Raw genomic sequence first — 24,035 nt, 5'->3', positions numbered from 1 at the left:
TAAAGTGGAACGTCGCGCGTTTGGACGCGCGACATCGCACCTTAAACAACCTGAAATTAAAATAGATCGTCGCGCGACGAAGCGCGCGACACAACACTTTAATGAATATAAACTAAAAGAATCGTCGTGCGATGAAGCGCACGACGCAGCACATTAATAAACACAAATATAAATTGAATCGTCGCGCGACGAAGCGCACGACGCAACACATTGATAAATACGAACATGAATTGAATCATCGCGCGACGAAGCGCGCGACGCAGCACATTAATAGAATCTGAAATTAGACAAATTCGTCGCGCGATGAAGCGCACGACGCAGCAAGCTAACTAACGGAGTTTGAAATTAGCTACAACCAAAAATAATCACCGCGTGCGTGGGTTTGCGCACGAGGGAACGCGTTAGGGGGGGGTAAACACTACTACAGATCATGCTATATGAGACGGTTAATTTTCAGTTATTAAGACGCTTATGAAGTGTCCAATTTTGATGGAGTCGCAAAAGATGTCCCACATTTAAGATGGTTATAAACCGTCTTAAAAGATATTATATAAGACAGTTTTTAATTTATAACCGTCTGAAAAAGGTATTTGTTTAAGTCATTTTGTCTGATAAACCGTCTGAAAAATGTATTTGTTTAAGTCATTTCGTCCGATAAACTGTCTTGAATTAGTTTTTTTTAAGACACTGCTTGTAACGAACCGTAGAGAATACAAACATTAAAAGTCATAAAGTATTTATCAAACCGTCTCGAATATCCTACAATAATAGACGTTACAATAGGGAAACCATCTTATTTAGGTGACTATTAATGGACGTTTTAAAAACCGTCTTATTTAGGATACTGATATTAGACATTTTGGTAACCGTCTTATTAATAATTAAACGAAATGACTTACATGGCAGTACATTCTTCAATTTATAATCATTTTTTCAGATATCATGTTATAATAATTTGAAAGAGAAATATACATACACATATAAAGAACAACGTTATAATTAATATAATATAAATAAGTACCATTCAATATATCATAAGCATTGTCAAACAACGCATACATAAATGTACTCTAAATCTAAACTAATTAAAATACAACTGTTTGCCCTTGTGCTTCTCCATGTTCTTGATGACTCCTACACGCCCGGTGTTCCTCCGGCCAGTCACCATGACCACGTTGCCGACGTCAAACTTGATGATCCTTGCCTATGTATTATCTCCCTATTAGCCTTATCCAAAGCCAAATCCATAATTCTAGATAAAGAAAGTAATTTATCAGCAACAAAAGAAGTTCAGATTAAATACGAAATGAAATATAACAATCCTTTCAGAAACTTGGAGGCATACTTGCTATATTGAAGTTGTGGACCAAGGGAGCCGAGCTTTGGATTTCCCTCAACTTCACGCAGACGATCTTTGAGCAGGGACGTTGGTTTCACATCCTTTATGTCAACAGTAAGGTTCTTAAATAGCACCTGAAATCCCAAAAGAACATTTAGCATGGCCGTGGGTAGCTAGGGCAGAAACACATAAATATCCATAAAGTTCATGTGATCCAAAACATTGAAAAGACAAGCACCAAATTTGCAGTTGTATAATGAACAAAATCTCAACATACTCTCATCTCATCAGGATGAAATATCCATAAAGTTCACAAAAAATCATACCTGAAATGGTGCCTCCAAAATCTTAATAAGATTTGCCAACTGAAGCAATACATGCCCTGTCACAACTCTATGCTTGAAGGATGCACTTCCCAGAAGATGAAGAATAACAGGGAACAGATGAATTGTGCTCTTTGGATGAGCTCGCCCAGCTAAAGCAGTAACAGGTCCATGGCGCTTGCCAACCATAACCTGTTGTATATCGCTGGAGACAGTGTCAAGAATACCAGGGACCAAGGAAGCAACCAACTGCACAAATGCTTCTGTACAATGATGAATAAAACCCTCCTTCTCCTTTCCCAGTCTATCAACAGCTGATATTAATTTTGCATTGCAAAAGAAATGAGGAAGCCACCTTCGACTATTCTTGCAAAGCAGAGCAACAAACAAAAGGGGCTTCACACGCAGAACATCAGTTCCCTGTTCTATTAGAGAAATGAGCCCGGGGACCAATTGTTTGTCATCTGATAATGAAAGAATATACTGGTTCATGCTTGTCACAGTGTTTGTCATCTGATTATTAACATTGAAGTGAATTGTACACCTCAGGAAGCACATAAATTTTACCAAAAAACACAGGTGAAACAGAAATATCATATTAAATAATATAGAGCAATACTAAATAAAGGAAATGGCCATATGAGATTGAATGGCTATAAGATAATCTAACTTATATAAATTATATAACATAAGAGGGAAATAACATCTAGGAGGAAAACAAACAGAGCCTAAACGTGGCAGTGCTGCATGCACCAAAACGGACACATGACCTCGCTACACCCCATAATTAGAAAGTGACAATAAAAGGCGATCTTTGTATGAGATAAAAAAAGGGCCTCTCAATACGTGCTTCTTGCGCTTCGATGGAAAATGTGGAGTTTGAATAATTGAGAATGTGACAAGCACCTCAGCATGATAGGGTAGCAGATCACAAGGACTAATGATAACTAATTCAACCACCAGACCACTGATTCCCCGGCAAATAAAAACTAAAGATAAACCAAAACTCCTCGCTGGCGCGACTTTGCGCAAAGACAGCAATGTACCTTGCTTTGGCTTTGGTCACTGATGAATGAACCAACGCTCTTGAACCAGCGTACAAGATTGCGGTGATCCTTTACATGAAGCCAAGCTTGGAGAAAACGGAAGAGCTTCTCATTTATGCCGCGGGCTTCAATGTAAAGATGAAGTGCATCACGAACCTTTTCATCCAACTCTCTGTCCATTCAAAAAACATATAAATATAATCAGTAGAAAGTAGTGCCTTAACACACACATATGTTCCTTAAACCTTTGGTTGTGTTGCATCAACCAAATTTAACACCACCACATGAACCAAATCTAGTCAATCTGAAGTTTGATAAACATGGTAAAGAAGTGTTACACAAAGAGGATTGCCAATATTACTTTCAGTACCTTTTATGCATTGCACGCAGAACATTGAATAGGAGCTAAGAAGGCACATGCATTACTCCTTTATGACATCAGTAGTTTCACAACTGGCCCGTCAACAGCCAGTCTCGTGGAAAAAGCTGCTCTTGTAATATCTCAACCTCATTTCATATTTGTCTGCAGTTCAAGTTAGATGGAAAGAAAAATTTATTACTACAGAATATCTTATATTATTACTTGCACATTGCACTATAGCTGATAGTAGTCAAATACATAAACTTAAATTTCTCAACAGTAGTTCCTTTTTATTATATCTGAGAACATAGTAGCTCTTTCGCTAATACATCGATCACCCCTATACTAATTTCTCAGGTCGGAGCAGCAGATTATATATTCCATGAGCATGGAAAGAAATTATAGCAAAAAACAGCATGGTCTTTTCAACATGTAAATCAAAATATTATAGTCACAAAAAACAGAACATACCATTCGTCCAGAAGGTGAGCTTGGAGAAGTTCCACATCCTTGGCTGAATCTTCTAATACCGAGGAGCTCCATCCGCAGATTTGCTAAGGAAGTCTTTGGCAAGATCCTGAAAGATAGCAACAATGGTCCCATATTGCTTTATCCAGTGAACAAATCGAAGTAACTTGCTTTCACTTGCAAAAAATTACCGTCACAAATAATAAGTTAATCTAGTTTCGGTTAAGGTAACTGAATTGGTCTATTTCCTTTTGATGCAGGTGGGACAACAGAACGTCAGTAGTCATACCAGATGAGGAAATTTTCTACCTAGCTAGTGGGGTTCCTTTCTTCAGCGCCGTTTCTCTCAGGTTACGGCAGCATTGCACATTCAATGAACCTGAACAAAGAGATAGTGGAGTTCTGTGAAGAGGTTGGTATTGGGATGATACAATATCTGGCACCCTACACCACACAGCAGCAGTGGAAAGCCCACTTTGGAGCAAGGTGGGAGACATTTGAATGGAGGAAACACAGATATGATCCCCTAGCCATCCTAGCGCCAGGACAGAGAATATTCCCAAAGGCGTCACTACCATTGCCTTTGTGACAGTTCCTGCTACTTGAAGGATTCTGTAGAGCATATGTTGTACAAAAGTGTAGGTAAAAAGTATCCCCTGTAAAGACAATATCTACGGAAGGTAGCTAGCCTGAAGAACACAACATAGCGACTTTTTTTATAGTGGCCAAAGATACCTCAGAGCAGTACTTCAAAGTGGAGCAATGTCACCTGAACTCTGACACCTTTGGAGGCAATCACTGGAGGATCGTAGCAGTCCAAGAAACATGTCTGTTGTTACAGTGTTGATAATTGAGACGAGCTGTGATGATGAACTGATCACTAACCAGTATCCCCGTTATCAACAGTGCAGAAAGTTGCATGAGGGTAGTAGTGCTTTGATTAACAAATAACATTGCCTGTTATTTCACTTGTAACTAGCAGCTCATCTCACTCAGGAGTGCCTGCGTAAATGTAGCAGGTTTACATTACTTTCCATGAGTCAGAATATTATATGCTCATGCAAAAACAGTAAAGTCTCTTATCAATCATGGTACTCAGAAACAGAAAACGTTTTGGAATTCTCTCAAGTTGTCCATTCAACCTTAGCAACTTGCGGTGTGAATTTGAATAACAAATAAGAAATCAATATCACAGATACTGAAACAGAAGGTTGGCAAGTGGTGGTGGTGGTGCGTAGTGCATGCAAGAAATCAATTTTAATGCTGAGATCATTCCTCTGGTAACACACAATAGTACAACGAAAAATCAATGTATGAAACATAATATCATATATAATTTAATTGCAAACATGTGAATCAATTTATGAAAGAAGGCAACAAAATAAACTGACAATATCCATTACATGATCTTAGTAATACAAAATCAACATAATCAAAATACTTGCTCAATGGAGTTCACATATTGATGAATGATGATTAATCATATATGTCTGAATAAAACAGTTACCTGCACTTTGGATGAACTGGATGTATATTTTTTGTGATATCCACTGTCCATCCCAAATTCAACAAAGAAGTTCGATGACTTTGGGGGTGCAACATGTCCACTCATGACAACTATAAGTAGAGAAACAGGACCAAATGGCAGTGTGTTCTCAAGTCAATGAAGTTTAGACTAAATAACGCGTACCTTTGATGTAAGCTTCAGTACAACGATGAGGATTCCCTGCCACTCTCCACGCCCCCACCTCGTCGGGCGCCACAATCCGGATCGACACCTAGCCCTATGTACTATATGCTGAAACTTGGAGAAAAATCTAGATGCATATGTGATGTCCATCAAATATATGAAAGTAGGATGACATCATTCATAATTACCATTATATATCTCATAAATAAACATTGTCAAATAGCTCATGCATAAGCGTACTCTATATCCAAACTAAAATACTAATTAACAAACTTGGTAATCAATTGTTTGCAAACAGGATCAAACAATCTCGAGAACTCAATCCTTACTCATAGATTTCAAAGCGACCTTCTTCACATTGAGGGTATGGGTTTCATCTCTTGGCATGACAAATTTCTTTGAAACATCCTCCCATAGGTTTGATTTTACCACTGTAGGCACTTTTCGCCAATCCTTTATCCTAATATCAACACGCATGCGTGCTATATAACCACAATAACTTGAGAATTCATTGACATGTTTTACTGGTGACTGGGCAATCCCATTTTTATCAAACGTAAGACGACGGGGACCTCCTTTTTCTAGCTTCTTGCATTTGGCGTGACCTCGTTTCGTTCTATGCCTGGCAGAAGTACAAGAACCTTTTTCGACAATGTCCTCTGAATGCAAGCTAGTGGAGGATGAGGTACTTGTGGACCCAGAGGTTTTTGAAGTTGATGACCCAGATGTATCAGAAGATGACTCAGAACTCATTTGATCCTATTGAATTAGCACCATCAGTACCCATTGTACATAATTATATTCGAAACAAATATAGGCATTAGCAGCATCAAAGAATACTATGTAAACCGAAGCAAAACTCATCAAAGAATACTATGTAAACCGAAGCAAAACTCTATGCACGCTCAAAGAAAACACCATGGGGAAGCCATCTAAAGTTTATTCATTTATACTTGTTCACTGGACATCTTAAAGTAAATTGCCAAGAAGATACAGTTGTATGATATCCATCTACTGAGTTCTCTTTGCACTCTTTCTTAGTCTAAATGAAGAAAAGGCTCCAAGCAAGATGTGTGGCTGACTGGCTGTGCCAATTATGAATCATATACCAGCTGCGCCAACTTAGTCCCTCATACGAGCAGGGATGGTCAGAACACAGTATTTTTTAGGAAAACTTACAGGAGGGACTGCCTTCTCATTCAAGCTGTGTAAGAATATTTACAGGCTGTCATTATGAGACATAGAAAACCAAAAGGTAAAGAGAAACAAGGAAAAAACTGAAATCCAGTACAACACTATGTTAACCAGCCAAATCTGACTATCAAGATTTCTATTCCTATTTATCCACACGTAAATACAATAAAATGATGTTTTGCTGGATTATCAAATAATTGTTTCTATGTTAATTCTTGTTTTTGAGCAACATGGCATGGACACTGCCTACTAACTACAAGGAAAGAGTTGTACACCGGAGATTCAGAGCTCCTTATGGCCTAACCAGCAGGTTAGGAGCTTTACATCAAAATATATTCATAACATCAAAGACCAGTGCACACTCGTCGATAGAAAATCCTGATGGTTAAGTTCTTGACATTAGCAGATAGCAGATAGCTAATCCTACCCATAGCACACATAACAAACATGATCGAAAAAATTCTACAACAACCAAACCTCTAAGCAACATGTATCCATCTTAATAAACAACAGGGATCTTGCCTAGGAGTTCTGGGCGCCGGACAACGGAGCTCGCAGCAGCGGTACGCGGACGCGGGACGAGGGGAGGACGCGGGCCGCCTGGAGCTCGCACCGGCGGTACTCGCGCGGGCGCGGGACGAGGGGAGAACGCGGGCCGCCTGGAGCTCGCACCGGCGGTACTCGCGCGGGCGCGGGACGAGGGGAGGGACGCCCGGGGCGCGGGACGATGGGAGTGACGCAGCGGCGGTACGCCGACGCGGATGAGGGGAGGACGCCGGCGCGGGTTGAGGGGAGGACGCCGGCGCAGGACGACGGCGTGGGACGACGAGGGGAGGATGCAGGATCCTGGAGCTGGACGAGGATTGCCGAACGCGGGACGAGGGGAGGAACGCGGGGAGCCTAATACGAGCTGGAACCCTAATGCAATGTGGAATTGGAAATTGTGGATAGGTAGAGTCACATTTTTCAGTTTATTGGAATATATGTATATAGATACAAATTATAATAAGCAGCGATGCAGAATATTAAGCAGCCGTATATATAGAAATTAGAACAATAATAATTTACATTAAGTCCAAACTCATTCCATATCTATGACCATATTATCTAAACTACTCATATTACTAAAGAGGTCATAATCTTCTTCGTCATTTACATTTTCAACACCAACAATTCTTCTTTTCCCCCTGAGCACCACTCGATGATGCCTGTTTGCAAGATCATCGATATAGAAAACTTGATTTGCATGCTTTGCAAGAATAAATGGATCATCCTTGTAAGCTTCTCGTCTAAAATCTATAGTGGTAACCCCATATTTTGGGTCAACGACAACACCTTTAGGGTTGAACCACTTACAAAGAAAAACAACTTGCTTGAAAAGTGTGTAGTTCAAGTCCCATATGTGTTCTAATTGTCCATAATATGTGTCCTTCCTTAGATATGACGATTTTTTATTGCGATCAAACACCTCAGTTATCGCGTCGTTGCAAACTCCACTATTTTGTCGGGTGCTTTTACCATCTTGTTGTACTGTGTAGAAAGTGTATCCATTAATGTCGTAACTCTGCCATGTCGCTACGCTGGACGAGGGTCCCTGCGCCAACCGTCTCACAGTGTCATTCTTTGGTACCTTGTTTCACACCGCTTTTGAAACCAATCACAAAACTCTTTGTTATGGAGCCTCACAATGTCTTCGTCCACCATTTCTGGGTTTTTCTTTCTCAACCGTTTCTTGTGTTTGTCAATGTACTTTGAAACATCTTCAGCAGATTGAAGGATCAAGAAATGAGCTTTATGGAGCAATTCTTGATCTGGTATCTCTATGCTCAATCCAAGTCCCCCTTGCCCTTTAAGTCTTCCCTCATGGCGTGACAGTGGAAGGCCAATCGGTGCCACCTCATCCATGTAGTCCACACAGAAATCGATGACACTCTCAATTGCATAACTTTCTGCAATAGAACCCTCCGGGCGTGCCTTATTTCGAACAAAGCGTTTCAAGATTCCCATGAACCTTTCGATCGGGTACATGTAATGTAAGAAATGCGGCCCACAAATCTTAGCCTCTTCAACTAGATGCACGGTCAAATGTACCATGATGTCGAAGAATGAAGGTGGAAAGTACATCTCAAGTTGGCATAAAGTTTGAACCAATTCCCTTTGTAAGTTGTCAAGGGCTTCAATATCTAGCACCTTTGAATTTATTTCATTAAAGAAATAGCATAATCTAATGACAGTATCTCGTATTTTGATATTCTTGAAAGACCCACGGAGGACCACGGGGAGGATCTGTGTCATTAAAACATGGCAGTCATGAGTTTTAATACCTGACAGTTTTAGGTCTTTCTTTGACACGAGCCTTCTAATATTTGCTGAATAAGTAGATGGAACTTTGACATCATGTAACAGATTAAAAACTTTAATTTTTTCCTCCTTGGTCAGAGTATACCATTCCTGGGGTTTTTCAATGTTCAGCTCATCAAGGTCACACTGGTCGTTGGTGTTGTCCTTAGTTTTCCCTTTTATGTTAAAAATTGTACCAATCAAAGCTTCACACACATTCTTCTCAATATGCATAAGATCAAGACAATGACGCACACTTAGATCGCGCCAATAAGGTAACCTCCAAAATATGGATTTTTTCTTCCAATTTCCAGACAATGCTAAATTGTGTTTCCCGAACTTATTTTCAATGTCCTTCACACTCTCATAAACCACATGTCCAGACCTGCGTGATGGAGCCTTTTCATTTTCAATACTCCCATCAAATGCATCAACATTCTTTCGGTATGGATGATTTCTGCGTGTCCACCTACGATGTCCCAGGTATACAATTTTTCTACTGTTTTTTAGATAACGACTTTTTGTATTCTCTTGACAAATATAGCACGCTTTGTATCCCTGAGTGGATAATCCTGCAATGTTTCCAAGGCCTTTATAGTCATGGATGGTACAAAAAAGCAAGGCCCTCAAGTTAAAATATTCTTTCTTACAAGCATCCCAAACTTCAACACCAGTTTCCCATAGCTTCAACAAGTCTTGTACCAACGGCTCAAGATACACATCAATATCATTGCCCGGCTGTTTTGGTCCAGGGATCAATACTGACAACATGATGTACGGAATTCCGTTTAATACATAACCAAGGTGGCAGGTTATATATGCTTAATAATACTGGCCATGTGCTATGGGTAGTGGTCATATTGCCAAATGGATTCATACCATCGGTGCTGAGAGCGAATCGGATATTCCGTGATTCTTTTGCAAATATTTCATACTTACTATCAATTTCTCTCCATTGTGAAGCATCTGCAGGGTGCCTCAACTTTCCATCCTTCTTACGTTCGTCAGCATGCCAACACAAAAGTTTTGCACTTGCTGGATTAGCAAAAAGTCTTTCTAATCGAGGTATCACAGGGAAGTACCAGAAAACCTTTGCAGGAATCTTTTTCTTCTCATTGGAGCCCAATTCCTCTAGGTTATCAATCTTCTTGTAGCGTGATGTGTCACATGTTGGACATGATATGTTGTTCTTATGCTTTCCCCAATATATAATGCAATCATTGGGGCAAACATGTATTTTCTCATATTTCAACTCAATGGGACACAAAATCTTCTTTGCTTTAGTTGTGCTTCGTGGCACCATATTCCCTTTAGGCAGCTTGTCTGCTAAAAAATTTAACAAATCTGTAAAGCTCTTATCACTCCATCCACTAGCCACCTTGAATCGTAGAAGTTCCGTAGTAAAACTCAGTCGATTATCACTGCTTCCCGGATATAATGGTGTCTCACGCTCTCGAACTAGTATCTCACGTACTTGTGATGCTTGAGCCTCACTCAAATTACGAGTTACAGTAACATCATGTATCATGTATTCCAGATGATCGACGGGCACATCAACAATCGTCGCGTCCGCAAAATGACTTTTTGTATCTTGGATATGCACATAATGGTCATTCGCCTCATTAGTATCCATAGGACCGCCATTAGTATCTAAAGGACCCTCAGTGTTTCCATTGTTATCACCAATAGAACACTCGCCATGATTTGTCCAGCATGTGTACCCAGATGTAAAACCACGCATTATCAAGTGTCCGAGGATTACACGTGAGTCGATAATTGGATCAAAGTTTCTACAGTCCACACAAGGACATAAGATAGCTGTTGCCTTATTATCTAATCGATGTTTTTCAGCCACCTTTATGAACCCTTGCACATGAAGGAAATAATTGATATCAGACCGATCAATTCCATACATCCACTGCTCTCTGTCCATATCTGAAAAAATAATTAAAGTTTCATATTACATTGCCTCATAAACTAGACGCAAACAACATGAGATGATATAGGGAAAAAACTAGGTAATTTGTTATATTTTCATCTGTTATAAAGTTATTTTAATAACTAACAAATAAACAATCAATTAAATAATTAAAACATTTGTCATAATTAAAAATATTAATGTTATTATGCAGGCAAAATTTATACGATCCTAACATAATTTGAAGGAATTAAAACATATATTTAATGTAAAAATATCACATATTTAAAAAACTAGTAGGACTACATGAAATATTTTAATGGTACCTAAGTTACCTTGAAAGATGAATGAATGAGAAGAAAATACTCAACAAAGCTTGGGAAAAACTCAAATTTCGACGATGAGTTAAATAGTTGTAGGATGAGTTTATCAAAGGAAACTTATACATGTATTTATAGTAATGTTACTACACAGGATGGACTCCACGCTGGGCTAGACGTTCCGCAGACGGACTCCACGCTGCCAACGCAGCAACGGACTCCGCAGGACGGACTCCTGCCAGCGCGCTCGACGGCCAGACGCTCGGACTCCGGACGGACTCCTGCGCGCGCTCGACGGCCAGACTCCGCAGGACGGACTCCTGCCAGCGCGCTCGATGGCCAGACGCTCGGACTCCGGACGGACTCCTGCGCGCGCTCGACGGCCAGACTCCGCAGGACGGACTCCTGCGCGCGCTCGACGGCCAGACTCCTGCCAGCGCAGCAACGGACTCCGCTCGACGGCCACCAGACTCCGCAGGACGGACTCCTGCGCGCGCTCGACGGCCAGACTCCTGCCAGCGCAGCAACGGACTCCGCTCGACGGCCACGCAGCGACAGACTCCACGCGCACCTGCAAAAAAAACTCAGTAAATTGAAGGCAATTCGAAGAATCGAACTCAAGATCTTACCAAGACCAGTCTAAGTCTTTAACCACTACGATACAAGGCCGGTTTTGATATATCATTAAGAAATATTGTATATACGTGCAAAATGTGTAGAAAGAGAAATATCCATGACATTAACCACTTCTTATTAGGTTGCTTATACCGTACAAATAGACGATATTATAAATATGAATATATTGTTAATGAGAAAATAAAAAATATCCATATTTCAAACGTATAGTTTTATTTAGAGTCACTTTAAGCAAAATTTACTATTTACTACGTTTTTTCACAATATAACTTATCAGAAATATGAAAACGGTATTATGTTTACAAGTTTCTAGTATACTCACTAACATCTAAGGCAGTTTGAATAGTCCATTTGACCATTATAGCAAGAGACAGAGAGAAGTTTGACATTCTATTTAATATATATCATCAATTTAAAATAAATTCATTATTTATTATGTTTGTCATATGTCTTGCCAGAACTATCATGTGAAGACGGTTTGATATTTACAAGTGTCTAGTATACTCACTCATATCTACGACGGTTTTTATAGTCTAGACGACTCTAATAGTATCCTTATTTGAGATGGTTTCAGACATAGACGTGTCTAGAATACTCACTGCCATCTAAGTCAGTTGTTAAAGTAGTGATGACTCAAATACTATCCTTATTTGAGACGGTTTACAATAAAAATATGTCTTAAATCCATATAAGACATTTGTTATGACATAATTGTCTCAAAAAACTTTTCTATTTGAGACGGATTGTCAAAAAAATGTCTTATCTTGCTCAACACCGTATGATATAAGACACTTCTATAAAATGTACTAATATCTGTCTTAAAATGTGCGTCTTAAATAAGCATATTTCTAGTAGTGAAACGAGGCTACGCGAGTCGCGCCGGGGCCGGGATGTCGCGCGCAGGGGCCGAGCCACCGCGCCGGGGCAGAGGGCCACGCCGGGGGCTGCGTCGGGGCTGCATCGCGCCGGGGGCCGTGCCGCGCGGACAGGGGAGGGGGCGGGGCCGTGCCGCCGCGCGAGCAGGGGAGGGCGCGGGCCGCGCCGCGCCGCGCGGGCAGGGGAGGGCGGGGCCACGCCGCCGCGCGAGCAGGGGAGGGCGGGGTCGCGCCGCCGCGCGAGCAGGGGAAGAAGAGAGGGCGCGCGCAGGGGGAGAGAAGAGGAGGGAGAGGGAGAGAGAGAGGAGAAGGGAGGGGAGCTCACCTCGGGATCCAACTCCGGCAATCACCGTCTCCAAAACCTAGGGCACCACGGGAGGTAGAGAGAGATGGGAGAGAGAGGTTGCTGCGCAGGAATTCCAAATGAGAGAGGGAGAGGAGGAGGGGCGCATGGGGGGGTGTGTGGCGCAAGGGGTGCGCGGGCCGGGCTGGGCCGAGCTGGGGTGGGGTGGGTTGGGCCAGGCCACTTCGCGGATCGAAACCCACGACACGCACGACTATCAAACAGACTCCAATCGCAAACCGAAAACCGAGACGGAACGAGATGAACACGCAACATCAGACAAAGAAATGTGCTTCGGCATGATGCAACACCCATGACACTTAGGTTTTGTTCATACACGACACGGACACCAGTCACTATACTGGTTTGAAATTGGGAAGAGGGAGCGGAACGGGAAGAGAAAAGAGAGTAACACCCGAATTTGGTGAGAGAAAAGAAGAAAAAATTCTACCCTCAAATTCATGGCGTTACATCTATACACAGCCTCAAGCTTTCATCTTTCTTCTTTACAAACAAGGCTGGACATCCCCAAGGCAAAGTACTTGGGCGAATAAATCCCTTGTCTAGCAACTCTTGCAATTGCTTCTTCAATTCTGCCAACTCAGCGGGTGGCATCCGGTAAGGCCTCTTGGAAATAGGTGCCGTTCCCGGTTGCAACTCGATGGCGAATTCAATGTCCCGGTCTGGTGGCATTCCTGGCAATTCATCAGGAAAGACATCTGCATACTCACAGACCACTGGAATCTTCTTCAGAGATAACTCCGTCATAGAGAAAGCACATGACTGAGTAGAACCTTGACTAGGCAGAATTAAGGTGAAACTCCCACAGAACGGGGAATTGACTTCCACGATGCGGCTGGCCACATCAAGCACTACTTGGTGCAGGTTCATCCAATTAGTGCCCAGAATAATATCCACACTTTCCAAACCCAACATGAGAAGGGTGGTTTTGATAATGTGGCTTCCCAGTTGAATAGGCACACTTCGGATTAATTGGTTGGTTACAGTTTTACCCCCAGGTGTGGTTATCATAAATGACCCTTTTGCATGACAGAAGGGCAATTGGCATTTAGCACTGAACTTCTGGCTAATGAAACTATGAGATGCACCAGAATCAAACAGAATTAATGCAGGTTGATTAAAAACTGAAAAGGTACCAGTCATGTTGGGGGCTCCCTCAGGTACTTCTTCCAGAGTAGTGAAGTTGAGCTTCCCTTGTCTGACTTGCACCTTCTGCTTCCTCCCCTTGTCTTGACTTGGTGCTGGCATCTGCCTCTGCTGATTTCTGGGGCAGTTCTTGGCAAAGTGGCCTACACTGCCACAAGTGAAGCACTTGTTCCCATTGCCCTGGCAGAACTGCTGCTGCTGCGGAGGCTGATTGTTCCTTGGGGCGGGAGCTAGAAAGCGGTTGGGTGCCGGCTCCTGCTGCTGAGGTGGCCTGATCACCCATCTGCCTGCCTGCTGCTGAAATCCCCTTCTCTGATTATGAGAAACAATCCTGAACCTCTGGGCCTGAGCGGATGGTGCTGCCATTGGTGCCTTCCTTTTCTTCTCTGCCCTGTGAGCTACAATACAGTCCTCCTGGGAGATGGCCAGGTTGACCAAGTCATTGAAGTTATCAGCCCAGACAGTGTTGAGACGTTCCCGCAGCTTGGTGTTGAGACCCCTGCGGAAGCGGTCTGTCTTCTTCTCATCAGAATCAGCATGGTAACCTACATACTGGCACAGGTCGTTGAAGGCCTGAGCATACTGCAAGACCGTGCAGGTTCCTTGGTTAAGTGCCAGAAATTCATTCATCTTACGATCAAGAATTCTAGCTAGGATATGGTGCCCTCTGAAAATAGTCTTGAATTCCTCCCAAGACACTTCGCGATCAGCGGGTAGCATAGCACAGAAGTGGTCCCACCATATCCGAGCAGGGCCACGAAGCTACTGCGCGGTGAAGCGAGCCTTGGCATCATTAGGGCAGTCTCCCGTGAGGAGGGGAAACTTGGACTCAATAACGCGATGCCACTCGTCGGCGTCCAACGGATCCTTTGCCTTGGTGAACAAGGGTGGCTGCGTGCTCAGGAACTCTGGGTAGGTTGCCGCTGCCGGAGGTCGCTGATGCTGGCCTCCACCATGCTGCTGGGGGTGGGGCTGGCGCTGCAAGAGCTGTCGCAGAATCTCATTCTGCTGGGCCATCAGCTCCTGCACTGTGGGAGCTGGAGGTGGAGGGGGAACCTGCTCGTTATGCCCACGATGCTGCCTAGCTGCCATCTGAAAACAACAGCATGGTTCGAATGACAATGTTATCCCAACTCACAATTTCGAATGACAAGCTATTATCTCATATGGGAAGAAAATGCCATAATCATAATATTAAGTTCGAATTGAAGATAACATGGTTACATCATCCCACATATCTCAAAAGTTCTCAAGGGTTACATCAATTAGGGGACAGTACCCGTAAGCCTAGTCCAAAATCAGTCATTAACTAAGGTCGCGTAGGTTTCTATCCTCTAAGACGTGAAAATGACTCGTCAACCCTGAGCGGTGGAAGCGACACTGGATGCGGGTGAAGGGGGCATCGCGGAGGTAGTCCCATTGGCACCAGGGGCTGGTCCTAACTCCTCGGGAGCCTCTTCTCCCTCGCTTCCGGCTTCATTTGCCTCCATCTCGAAGTGGTGCATGTCCAGGTGGTCATTTGCTTCTTCGAGTTCCCGCTGCACATCGTGGAGCTGGTTCTCCAAGACATCAATAGTGTTGTCTTGGATCTCCACCTGCTGCTCCAAGGTGGTAATGTGCTGGCTCAGCCTTTCCACCTGCAGATCCTTCTCCGCCAACTCGGAGGACAAGTCGACCACAAAATCTTCTCGGGTATCAAGGGTGAGCTTGGTAGTTTGAGCGATGTTAGCAAGATGTGCCATAGCGTCGCTCTGGAGGGCCTGAAGGCGGTACAACGCACTCATGCACTGAACAGTGACCCTCCCAACCAAGTCAGGATACATTGCCCACACATCCTTCATGTGGCTCACCCGGACACCCGGTTACACCACATGGGGTCATCCTTCTTCTCAGCAGGGAAAAGTCCAAAGGGGTGCATCACCATCTCCAGGGGGTGATAACCACAGAAAGTCGTCAGAGTCTTCATGGCTGCTGCTTCAGTGGTGTCGTCCGCCCTGAATCCAATCGTCTCGGAGTCAAGAGAACGCCATCCCGGCTGAAGGGGATGAGCCTCCAAAGTCAGCCAGACTCGGCAACGAGGTACCCGATGCTCCTCATACAACTGCACCATGTACAAAGGGAGCGTAGGGTAACCGACGGAGTTAAGCACTTCCCACAAGATGGAAGGAAAGCCATCGTGAGAAAGGAAGTCAGAGCTGAAATGAGTGTCTCCTCCGCTGGCGGGGGTGGGTGAATTCATCTGCGGAAGGGTATAAGATGTAAAGATTATGGTGGAAGGAAGAAAATAAAGAGCCTGGATGGTTTGAAAAGAAGTGGGTTAGCTTGAATTTTTACTTCTTTAATTCTTAATCCTTTTAATTTTATAATGCATGCATGCTGAAAAGAATAACGACTCCTCTCTGAAATAAAGGGTGCTCCTAAGGCATCCTTCAAGAATCTAAGTACTAGCCCACAGGGCCTACTTACTTAGCCACCTATTCTCCCTCTATTCCTAAGACCTTTCGTCCTAGGTACAGCGGTCTAGTCCTGACGATTCTTAGCAGTTTCTAAGCAAGTTTTAGATTTTGAAAATTGGTATTCATGGTTTATTGTCCTTCTCTGTCGTGATATTTGCTCTGATACCAGCTGTGGCAGAACCGCCCAAATTATTCCAGCTTAAGTGCCTAAGTCACGCCTCAAGGGTCGTAACAAACTTAAATCGGAATAACCCGTCAATCCCTCAGATCTAGTCTGATAAAGCCACTTAACCAGGATCAAGTACCACAATCTCACACGAAGGTGAGTCACAGCAGAAACACAATAAAACAGGAAACCTCAAATAAAATACTGAATTATTACATAGATCGGAGTTTTTTGAGTAGCAAATAAAAGTTCTCAAAATAAGATGCAGCAGATAATCGATGTCGTCGATAGCGAGGAATTGGGCAAGGCCTAGCCCACTACTCCACTTGCTCCTCTCCAGCTGGAGCAGCATCCCACTCGACCGTCCAACCCGGTGGCAGGGTGGTAGGCCAAGTCACACTGACAACCATATCCTGCAACGTACCTGCAAAATTATGCCACAAGCAAGGCTGAGTATACTAATACTCAGCTAGCCTTACCCGGTGTGAGGAAACTACTCCTCTACCTCTAGACCATGCAGCTGTTTGGCTGAGGGGTTTGGTTTGCCAAAGAACTAGCTGTATATAAAATCAAGTTTTAGCTCTTCCATTTTTTAGCATCATTAGGTTTACTAAGTTTGCTCCATCTAAGCATACATGGTAGCAAGCATTTAGTTCAATCAACAAATTGTCTCATGTAACCTCATTTCACTTCTTACTCAATGTAGTACAAGGGGTCAAGCAGTCTCATTAGCTGCGAGAAGTAGACGATTCGAATCAAGTTTTTATCCTTGCAAGGTAAACCTAGACACATGACATGTCAGGGTACTCCGACCCCACACATGTCAACCATCACCATCGATTCCCCGTTCGCGGCCAGGGCTCACCGCCTTGGCATACAATGCTCCACTAACCTCGGCTGCCACCGTGCAGTGACCACACTTGTACCCACCATAGCTAGCATGGGAGACCCACTCTCAGGACGAGTGAGGGATAAAGTCCACACTCGGCTTCACTCAGGTACTAGGTTTACCGGTTACCATATTTCCCGACATGTGCTTAGTACGTTCAAACGCTTGACTCAGGTATCCACACATTATTCCTTAATTCTTTTTCCCGTCTCATGGACAAGGCATCCTCCCTGGATCCAAGTCCATAGACCATTATAGATCCCGTTATCAAGATGAATACAATCAATTCCTGACCTTGCGCAAGTGCTAGAAAAATCACTCGAATTCTACTGAGATCCTGATTAGCAAAGCAGCTACTCGACCTAGCATACTAGTATCCATCTCAAAAAGGAATCCTAAGTTCATGCAACTATAGGTTTCAAGCAATTCCTACACTTAAGTGCACATTACAATCCTACAAGCATTAAGTGTAGTAAAGTAGCATATATAAATATGGTTATGCATAAAACCGAGGCTTGCCTTCAAATGCTGGGGCTGCGGGGAGATCCTCAGTGGCAGTCTCGGGAGCTGGCTCCTGGTCCTCCTCTTGGACAGTTCCTTGCTCGGGGATGAGGACGTACTCTCCGTCAGCTAGATTGCAGTCTAATGAATGCAATGAGTAAGATATATGCATGATATGATAAGTGCTTTAGTAATTAAACTTGATGGTGAATGATTCACTTAATTTAGATAGAGTTTACTCTTGCTACTAAAGATTCTTGTGCTATATTGAGTGATTTAGATCACACTCAGTTAAATGAAGTGGTAAGTCTACTTTGGTGTTCCACTGAATTCCTTTTAAAGCCTTAGTGAGAATTTAATAGGATTTCTAGTTGAACTTATTGGAGCGAGGTTTATTATTTTCCTTTCTTCTTCTTATTTGCTTTATGCTTTTAAGGTGGGTTTGAACTACAAGTTATATTAATAAATTTCCAAAAATTATGTAAAATTTATAGTGGCTTCTTACTAGTGTATAATCCTCTGTCTCAAAATTTAGGGTTTAAAAAGTAAGTAGTTCTTTCTGGATAAAATTATTAAATATTAGGGCAGAAGGGGTGGTTTGAACTATAACTACCATTTAACATAAGGTTATTCCTTAAAACATATTTTTGCTGGCATCTAGATGTTATAACATGACTTTGCACAATTTTCTAGTCATTAATACTTACCCGTTATTTTGTTATGATTTTCCAAAGTTTCTAGCCAAAGGGGTGCTTTTTACTACCACTATTTTTGAAAAATATCAAACAACAGATTTCTGATTTTTTCCTAGCTTCTATTTTGTGCAAGAGCAATCATTCTGAAGTTTGGCATCCTTTTGGTTAAGGGAAAGGTGGTAAGAATTATTTGGATTAAATGGCCTTTTTCATGAAGTGTTGGCAATAGTTATTATTCTACATCTTTCAATGGGATTTGCATTTTTCTCTGGTGGCCTATCTCATTATTGATCTAGCATAATTTTGTTTGCCCAAAATTGCATTATTTTAGGGTTGCTCATGATTTATTTGGAATAGGACCCAATATCAAGTTTTATTTATTTACCCTACTTAAAATGATGGGCTGGGGTGGTTATCATTTTTGTAGTGGGGTTCTAGTGGTCACAAGTCCACTGAATTTTTATTAACAAGTTTGGGGTCTATTTTTATAATTCCAATAATTGTTTTCTAGTTGGAATAATGCTAAATAAAACATTTCACTCTAATTCTGTTCTGGACTAGTGGTCCTTTTATTTTTCCTAGGTTCTTTGTTACTTAAGTGGGCTAGGAAAAATAATTGCACTCATTGTTCATTATTTTCTAATACCTTTCTGTTTTTCCTAAGTTTTGGGTAAAAATGGCTTTTAATATATATCCCTACTTAAATTTTCATTACTGGGGTTCCCACTATTTTTGAACAGTGGTTAAATGGGGTTTGAACATCTACAAATTTTCGTAAGTTCAGCACAGAAGCATAACTAATTTCCTTTAATTAAACAAGGTTTGGTCAGTTTCTGTATTTAATTCCAAACTCTAAAAATTAGAAAGAAAGCATGGGGTTTAGTATTTTTAATTGATAGTCCATAATATTTAGAATTCAGCAAAATTGGTTTGACAAATTTTGGTTAAGTATTTCTCAAGTTATGAATTTCCTAAGTCTTCGGCCGAATAAATAAAGATTAATTCGAAATGGTTTAAAGAAAAGCAGTTTTGCGCTGGGGTCCCTGGCAAAAGTTCTTAAAGGAATTACAGACAGGTCCCCGGGGCACTATTCATTTGAGTCTACGGCTCTGCAGAAAACCCCCTAGGGTTTCTGGAAATCGAACCCGCGGTCCTGTCCCCAATTAAATAGTACCCGCAGTGGAGAAAAGGGCGGAGGGGCTTACCGGCGGTGAGGTTGCTTCGGTGAGGTGGTCGAGGACGTAGGGGAGGTCTCTTGGATCACGACGATGTGCGGGTCGCCGTCGGGGATGGTCGGAGTCGGCCGGTCCGCGTGCGTAGGCGGAGATGCTCGTCGGTGGCGAGGAATCCGGCCTACTCACGGCGCAGTAGGTCAATTGAACGGGTCAGAGAGCTTCACTGGGTGCTAGGGATGACGTGGGTGCAAGGAATTTGAAAATGGCTTACCGGAGAGCTCGGTCCACGCGCGGAGGCGGGCGACGAGGCGGGCGACCGAAGTCCGGCGAGGGCGATCTCGGGCTTCCGGTGAAGTTCTGCCGGGTCCGAGGACTTGGAAAGCTTCACGGGCTAATGGCGAAGCTAACCGAGTGGTTGGCGCGGCTTGGACACGACTAGAGGGAGTTGGCCACGGTGGCTGAGGCTCGGAAAGCTTGGCGGGCGGTGGCGCGGCGTGCTCGGGGCAAATTTCGGTGATCTCTGGCTTGGGCAAGACTTGTGAGCACGCGGGGAGGTATGGCCGAGGCTCGGGGCTGCTTTATAGGCACGGCATGGTGCACGGGCGGCCGTGGACCGGCGAGTGCGCGCGAGCGTGCGCTGGGGAGCGCGGGTGCGCGAATGGGTGTGAACCAGGGGTGTTAGCCACGGTCGAACACATGGAACCTTTGCCTCTACCCAAGTTCTAACGCCGATTGGGTGCAAATCTTCGTGAATTTGGGCAAGATCGCTGTGAAGGATTTGTTCTCCTGACATTGCTTTGTCTTTTGTGTATGGACGTCGCACGGTTTTAGGGTAGGGACAGGGAGTTGCAGCGTCACCAAGGTGCCAGTGTCAGAATGCCTGGTCCCGAGGTCAAACTGCGCCAAAACTGTGTCAAATGAATTTGGTTTGAGTTCAAAATTTTCCAGAGCGTGTTCAAGGAAATTTTGCACAACTTTGATATTTGGACTTCCTGGCATTGAGTTTTAAAAGACAGAGAACGCAATCGATCTTTGGAAAGGGTTCTGAAATTTAGAATTCAGAATTCTGAATTTCTCCATGGGACCATGGTTCAAGGGCTGATTTGAGGATTTTGGAAAAACCAAATGGCCAAACTTTCTTACTATGATTTGTTTGTTATTTGGTGAGCTAAAACTTTGTAATTTGGTATTTTCTAAAATTTGTATTTTCCCCCAAGATTTCTCCCAATTACCCTTTATGCTTAATTGTTTTACTTAGGGTTAATTAGGGTTTGAGATTTTCCTTCCTTAAGGTTCATGACAAGATTAAGAAGAGTTTGAGAAGACTCAATATAAATCTTTGTTCTTAATCTTTGATGTTCATTCCTTTACTAGGTTTACATGTGATAATAGGTTGGGGTTAGATTAAGAAGAAACCCCTAGGTGACACTGGGGTGTCACAAAAACAGTGGCACAAATGGATAGACAATAATATTACAAAAATTTAGGAATTGGAATGGATTAATTTGGACTAAGGATGGATTTTCTATGATTTAAATAAGTTCTAGGAATTGTTTTTATATTAAAAATCCATTTCTAAATTTATTTATTTGATTTTCATGAGCTCTGAACTGGGCCTCAAATACTATAAAGCTCGGGGTCTAATATCTAAAAATTCCCAGACTCAGTCTCTCACCAGTGCAGACCGCGGGTTGATTTCTATTTTAGTTAGGGTCTCTTTAGCAATTTTGACACGGAGAAGGGGTATGCGGTGTTTACAGTTGTTAGATCCGAAACCGTCAGTCTAGATTAGAACGAGACACTATGAACCCTAGATCGAACTCACACGTCGGATCCCAATCCTACGATCTGCGGCACACTATCTATTCTTTCCCACACCGACCGCATGATCATTGATCAATGGCTGCGATTGATTAAGCCGAACGGAGGCCACAAGATCTAATCCTAGCCGCCGAGAACCAATCCAACGGCCCCCGATCCCTCTCCTACCTCTAGCACCGGACCACGGCGGTGCGCAGAGTGAGGGCGGCAACACTCTGGCGACCCACCCAGGCGCAAACCATGCATCCAAATACTCCCTGATTGATGATACACGCTCGCAGAGCTAAAACGAAATGGGTGGGTAATACTCACCAAAGGATAGAGGCGAAGAAGATCACTGCCCACGCACCGCGCGGATTCGTCGTCCGATGAGCGCGACGGCGAGCAATTACGGGTACCCCTGTGGCCCTCGATTGCCCAGGTTGATGTTACCGCGCATGCGACCACACAAGGAAGCCCTCGACTCCCTCCACGACCCCAGACCACCACCCAATTAGAGAATGGCAAGGCGGCGGCGGCGTTCTTCCTGTATCTCGGCGGCGGACGCAGCAGCCCGGTCTTTGGCGTGGGTTAAGAAGGGTTTGCGACGCCCGCAGGACTCGGTCTTATACTAGAGTCGAGCAACAACCCGACCGAGATCCCCGGAGCATCCGTGGGCGCGGTCCGATCTCCATGGCGAGGATGGCGACCTGACGCGTGGAACCACCAGGCAATCAGTCGAACCGGCTAGCGCGCGCAGGTTAGAGTCTCAGCCATGTGGGCACGGCTGCTCAGTGACACCGTCGACGCGCGGTTGTGCGGCTGCCCGTTGGGCCCCACATGTCGGCGCTTGTGACGGAATCTCCCAAGTCATTAGGCCCACCTACAGTTGTCCTTGTCTAGTGGATCTCAGACAACCCTGCAGGTGCCCCTGATCACTTGACAAGTTCGGTATCTGTGTTCTTTACCTTGCCCAAGAGCGTTTCACCCATCACGTAGATATTACAACACATCGGAGGAACGAGAATGCGAAAGCAGTTATAATAACTTAGTTTATTTTAAAGTAAGAAAGAGTAGTATTATTGTAACACCCCAGGTGTTACATAGGGTTTTCACTCAAGCCTACACTATTGAACCCATCATCACATGTGGTTTAGTTTGAGCAAAAGACACCAAACTTGGGGTCAAGATCCTAAGTAGGTGTAACCCATCTTAGAAGTCATGCCTTGGCCTTATCATGCACCTAAAGAGGATAAAATGGCTCAAACCCTAATTCAAATCCCTTTAGGCAAATGGAGCCCTAGAGGGGAGTATAGCAAAAAGGCTATGTAAACCACATTATCATGACTTGGGCTAATTATAAAAGTTGTAGTACACTGAATACCCTACAAAAAATAGTAAGAGAGTGACCCCAAAAAGATTTCAGAAAAACCCTAAAAATGTCACCAAAGAGAAGGCATAAAAGAAAAATCAGATTTTTCTCACTTTCAAAACCAGCCCTCTTTCAAAGATCAAGCATGTTCACATTTTTCCAAACCTCAAACCCATAGGGCCCAATTGACAAAATGGCGTCTAAAGACCCCTAGAACACCCTAGAAAAATTTGAGCCCAACCCAAAGTGGTTTGACAGGACTTGACACAGTTTTTGTCTCGGTCTGGACAACTCAGACAGAGCCAACTTCACACCACAATATCTCTCAACCCCGACCATATCTTTGCTTGGAGCTCACATGGAAAAGATAGGATATGGTGCAGAGAAGAGACCGTACATGGGATTTTTGCTGAGATCTGCACGCTAAGGCGATCAAACAGGCTATTGAACACTGGTAGAAGTAAACCACCACGTGTTCGACGTGGGCAGGCACTCGAGAACGCGCCCAGAGCACGTCCGCACGCACCCCTGCGCGCCCTCGGTCGCCCCCGTGCCCATGCCCGTGTCGTGCCCGCGAGTGGCTATAAAGCCCACCCTCATGCATGACCACCTTCCCTGTCGCCCCCTCTGCACCGCGCCTAACTTTCCCGAGCTCGCCCGCAGCTCCGGCGACCTCCCCGCGACCCGCCAGAGCCGCCCGAGGGCACCCACCGTGACCAAACCATTCCCGCCCACCTCCGCTCGATCCGAGCCCTCGGATAGCTTCCTCAAGAGGCCGTGAAGCTTGCCCGAGCTTGAGCCGAGGACCAACCACACCGGAACAGTGCAATCACGCTCGCCGGAGTTCGTGAACCCACCGGAGCACGTGGACCGGGTAAACCACTGAACCATTTTCTCGATTCCTTGTGCGCATAGCCTCTACATCACCCCGTGGTGCTCCCCGTGCACTTTGATTGAACCC

General features: G+C 43.8%; 1 protein-coding gene and 1 long non-coding RNA gene across 2 annotated transcripts; both read right to left on the bottom strand.

The window, feature by feature from the left end:
* Positions 1–981: 981 nt before the first annotated feature.
* Positions 982–2,431, bottom strand: LOC103635160 (serine/threonine-protein kinase RUNKEL). The gene is made up of 3 exons (XM_020542668.3): positions 1,666–2,431; positions 1,346–1,473; positions 982–1,252 (listed from the first exon to the last, which is right to left on the bottom strand). Exons 1-3 carry the CDS (start codon positions 2,257–2,259, stop codon positions 1,162–1,164), a joined length of 813 nt encoding a protein of 270 aa, XP_020398257.1. The 5' UTR covers positions 2,260–2,431; the 3' UTR covers positions 982–1,161.
* A 51-nt stretch (positions 2,432–2,482) lies between these two features.
* LOC109941566 (uncharacterized) lies at positions 2,483–3,830 on the bottom strand. The gene is made up of 3 exons (XR_002264229.2): positions 3,541–3,830; positions 3,079–3,231; positions 2,483–2,880 (listed from the first exon to the last, which is right to left on the bottom strand). It is a non-coding gene; the product is annotated as an uncharacterized lncRNA (long non-coding RNA).
* Between the last annotated feature and the right edge of the window lie 20,205 nt (positions 3,831–24,035).

This window comes from Zea mays, chromosome 8 (genome assembly GCF_902167145.1).
Source record: "Zea mays cultivar B73 chromosome 8, Zm-B73-REFERENCE-NAM-5.0, whole genome shotgun sequence".
Lineage (NCBI taxonomy): Eukaryota > Viridiplantae > Streptophyta > Magnoliopsida > Poales > Poaceae > Zea > Zea mays.
Note: the sequence above shows the minus strand (reverse complement) of the source record. Positions and strands in the feature narration are given on the sequence as shown.

Excerpts from the sequence above, each read along its gene's own strand:
- LOC103635160 (XM_020542668.3), bottom strand. The coding sequence starts at position 2,259 with ATGATATTTCTGTTTCACCTGTGTTTTTTGGTAAAATTTATGTGCTTC. Across the intron at positions 1,474-1,665 it reads TTTTGGAGGCACCATTTCAG|GTGCTATTTAAGAACCTTAC; the intron begins GTATGATTTTTT and ends TTGGGATTTCAG. Across the intron at positions 1,253-1,345 it reads CCACAACTTCAATATAGCAA|AATTATGGATTTGGCTTTGG; the intron begins GTATGCCTCCAA and ends TTCTTTATCTAG.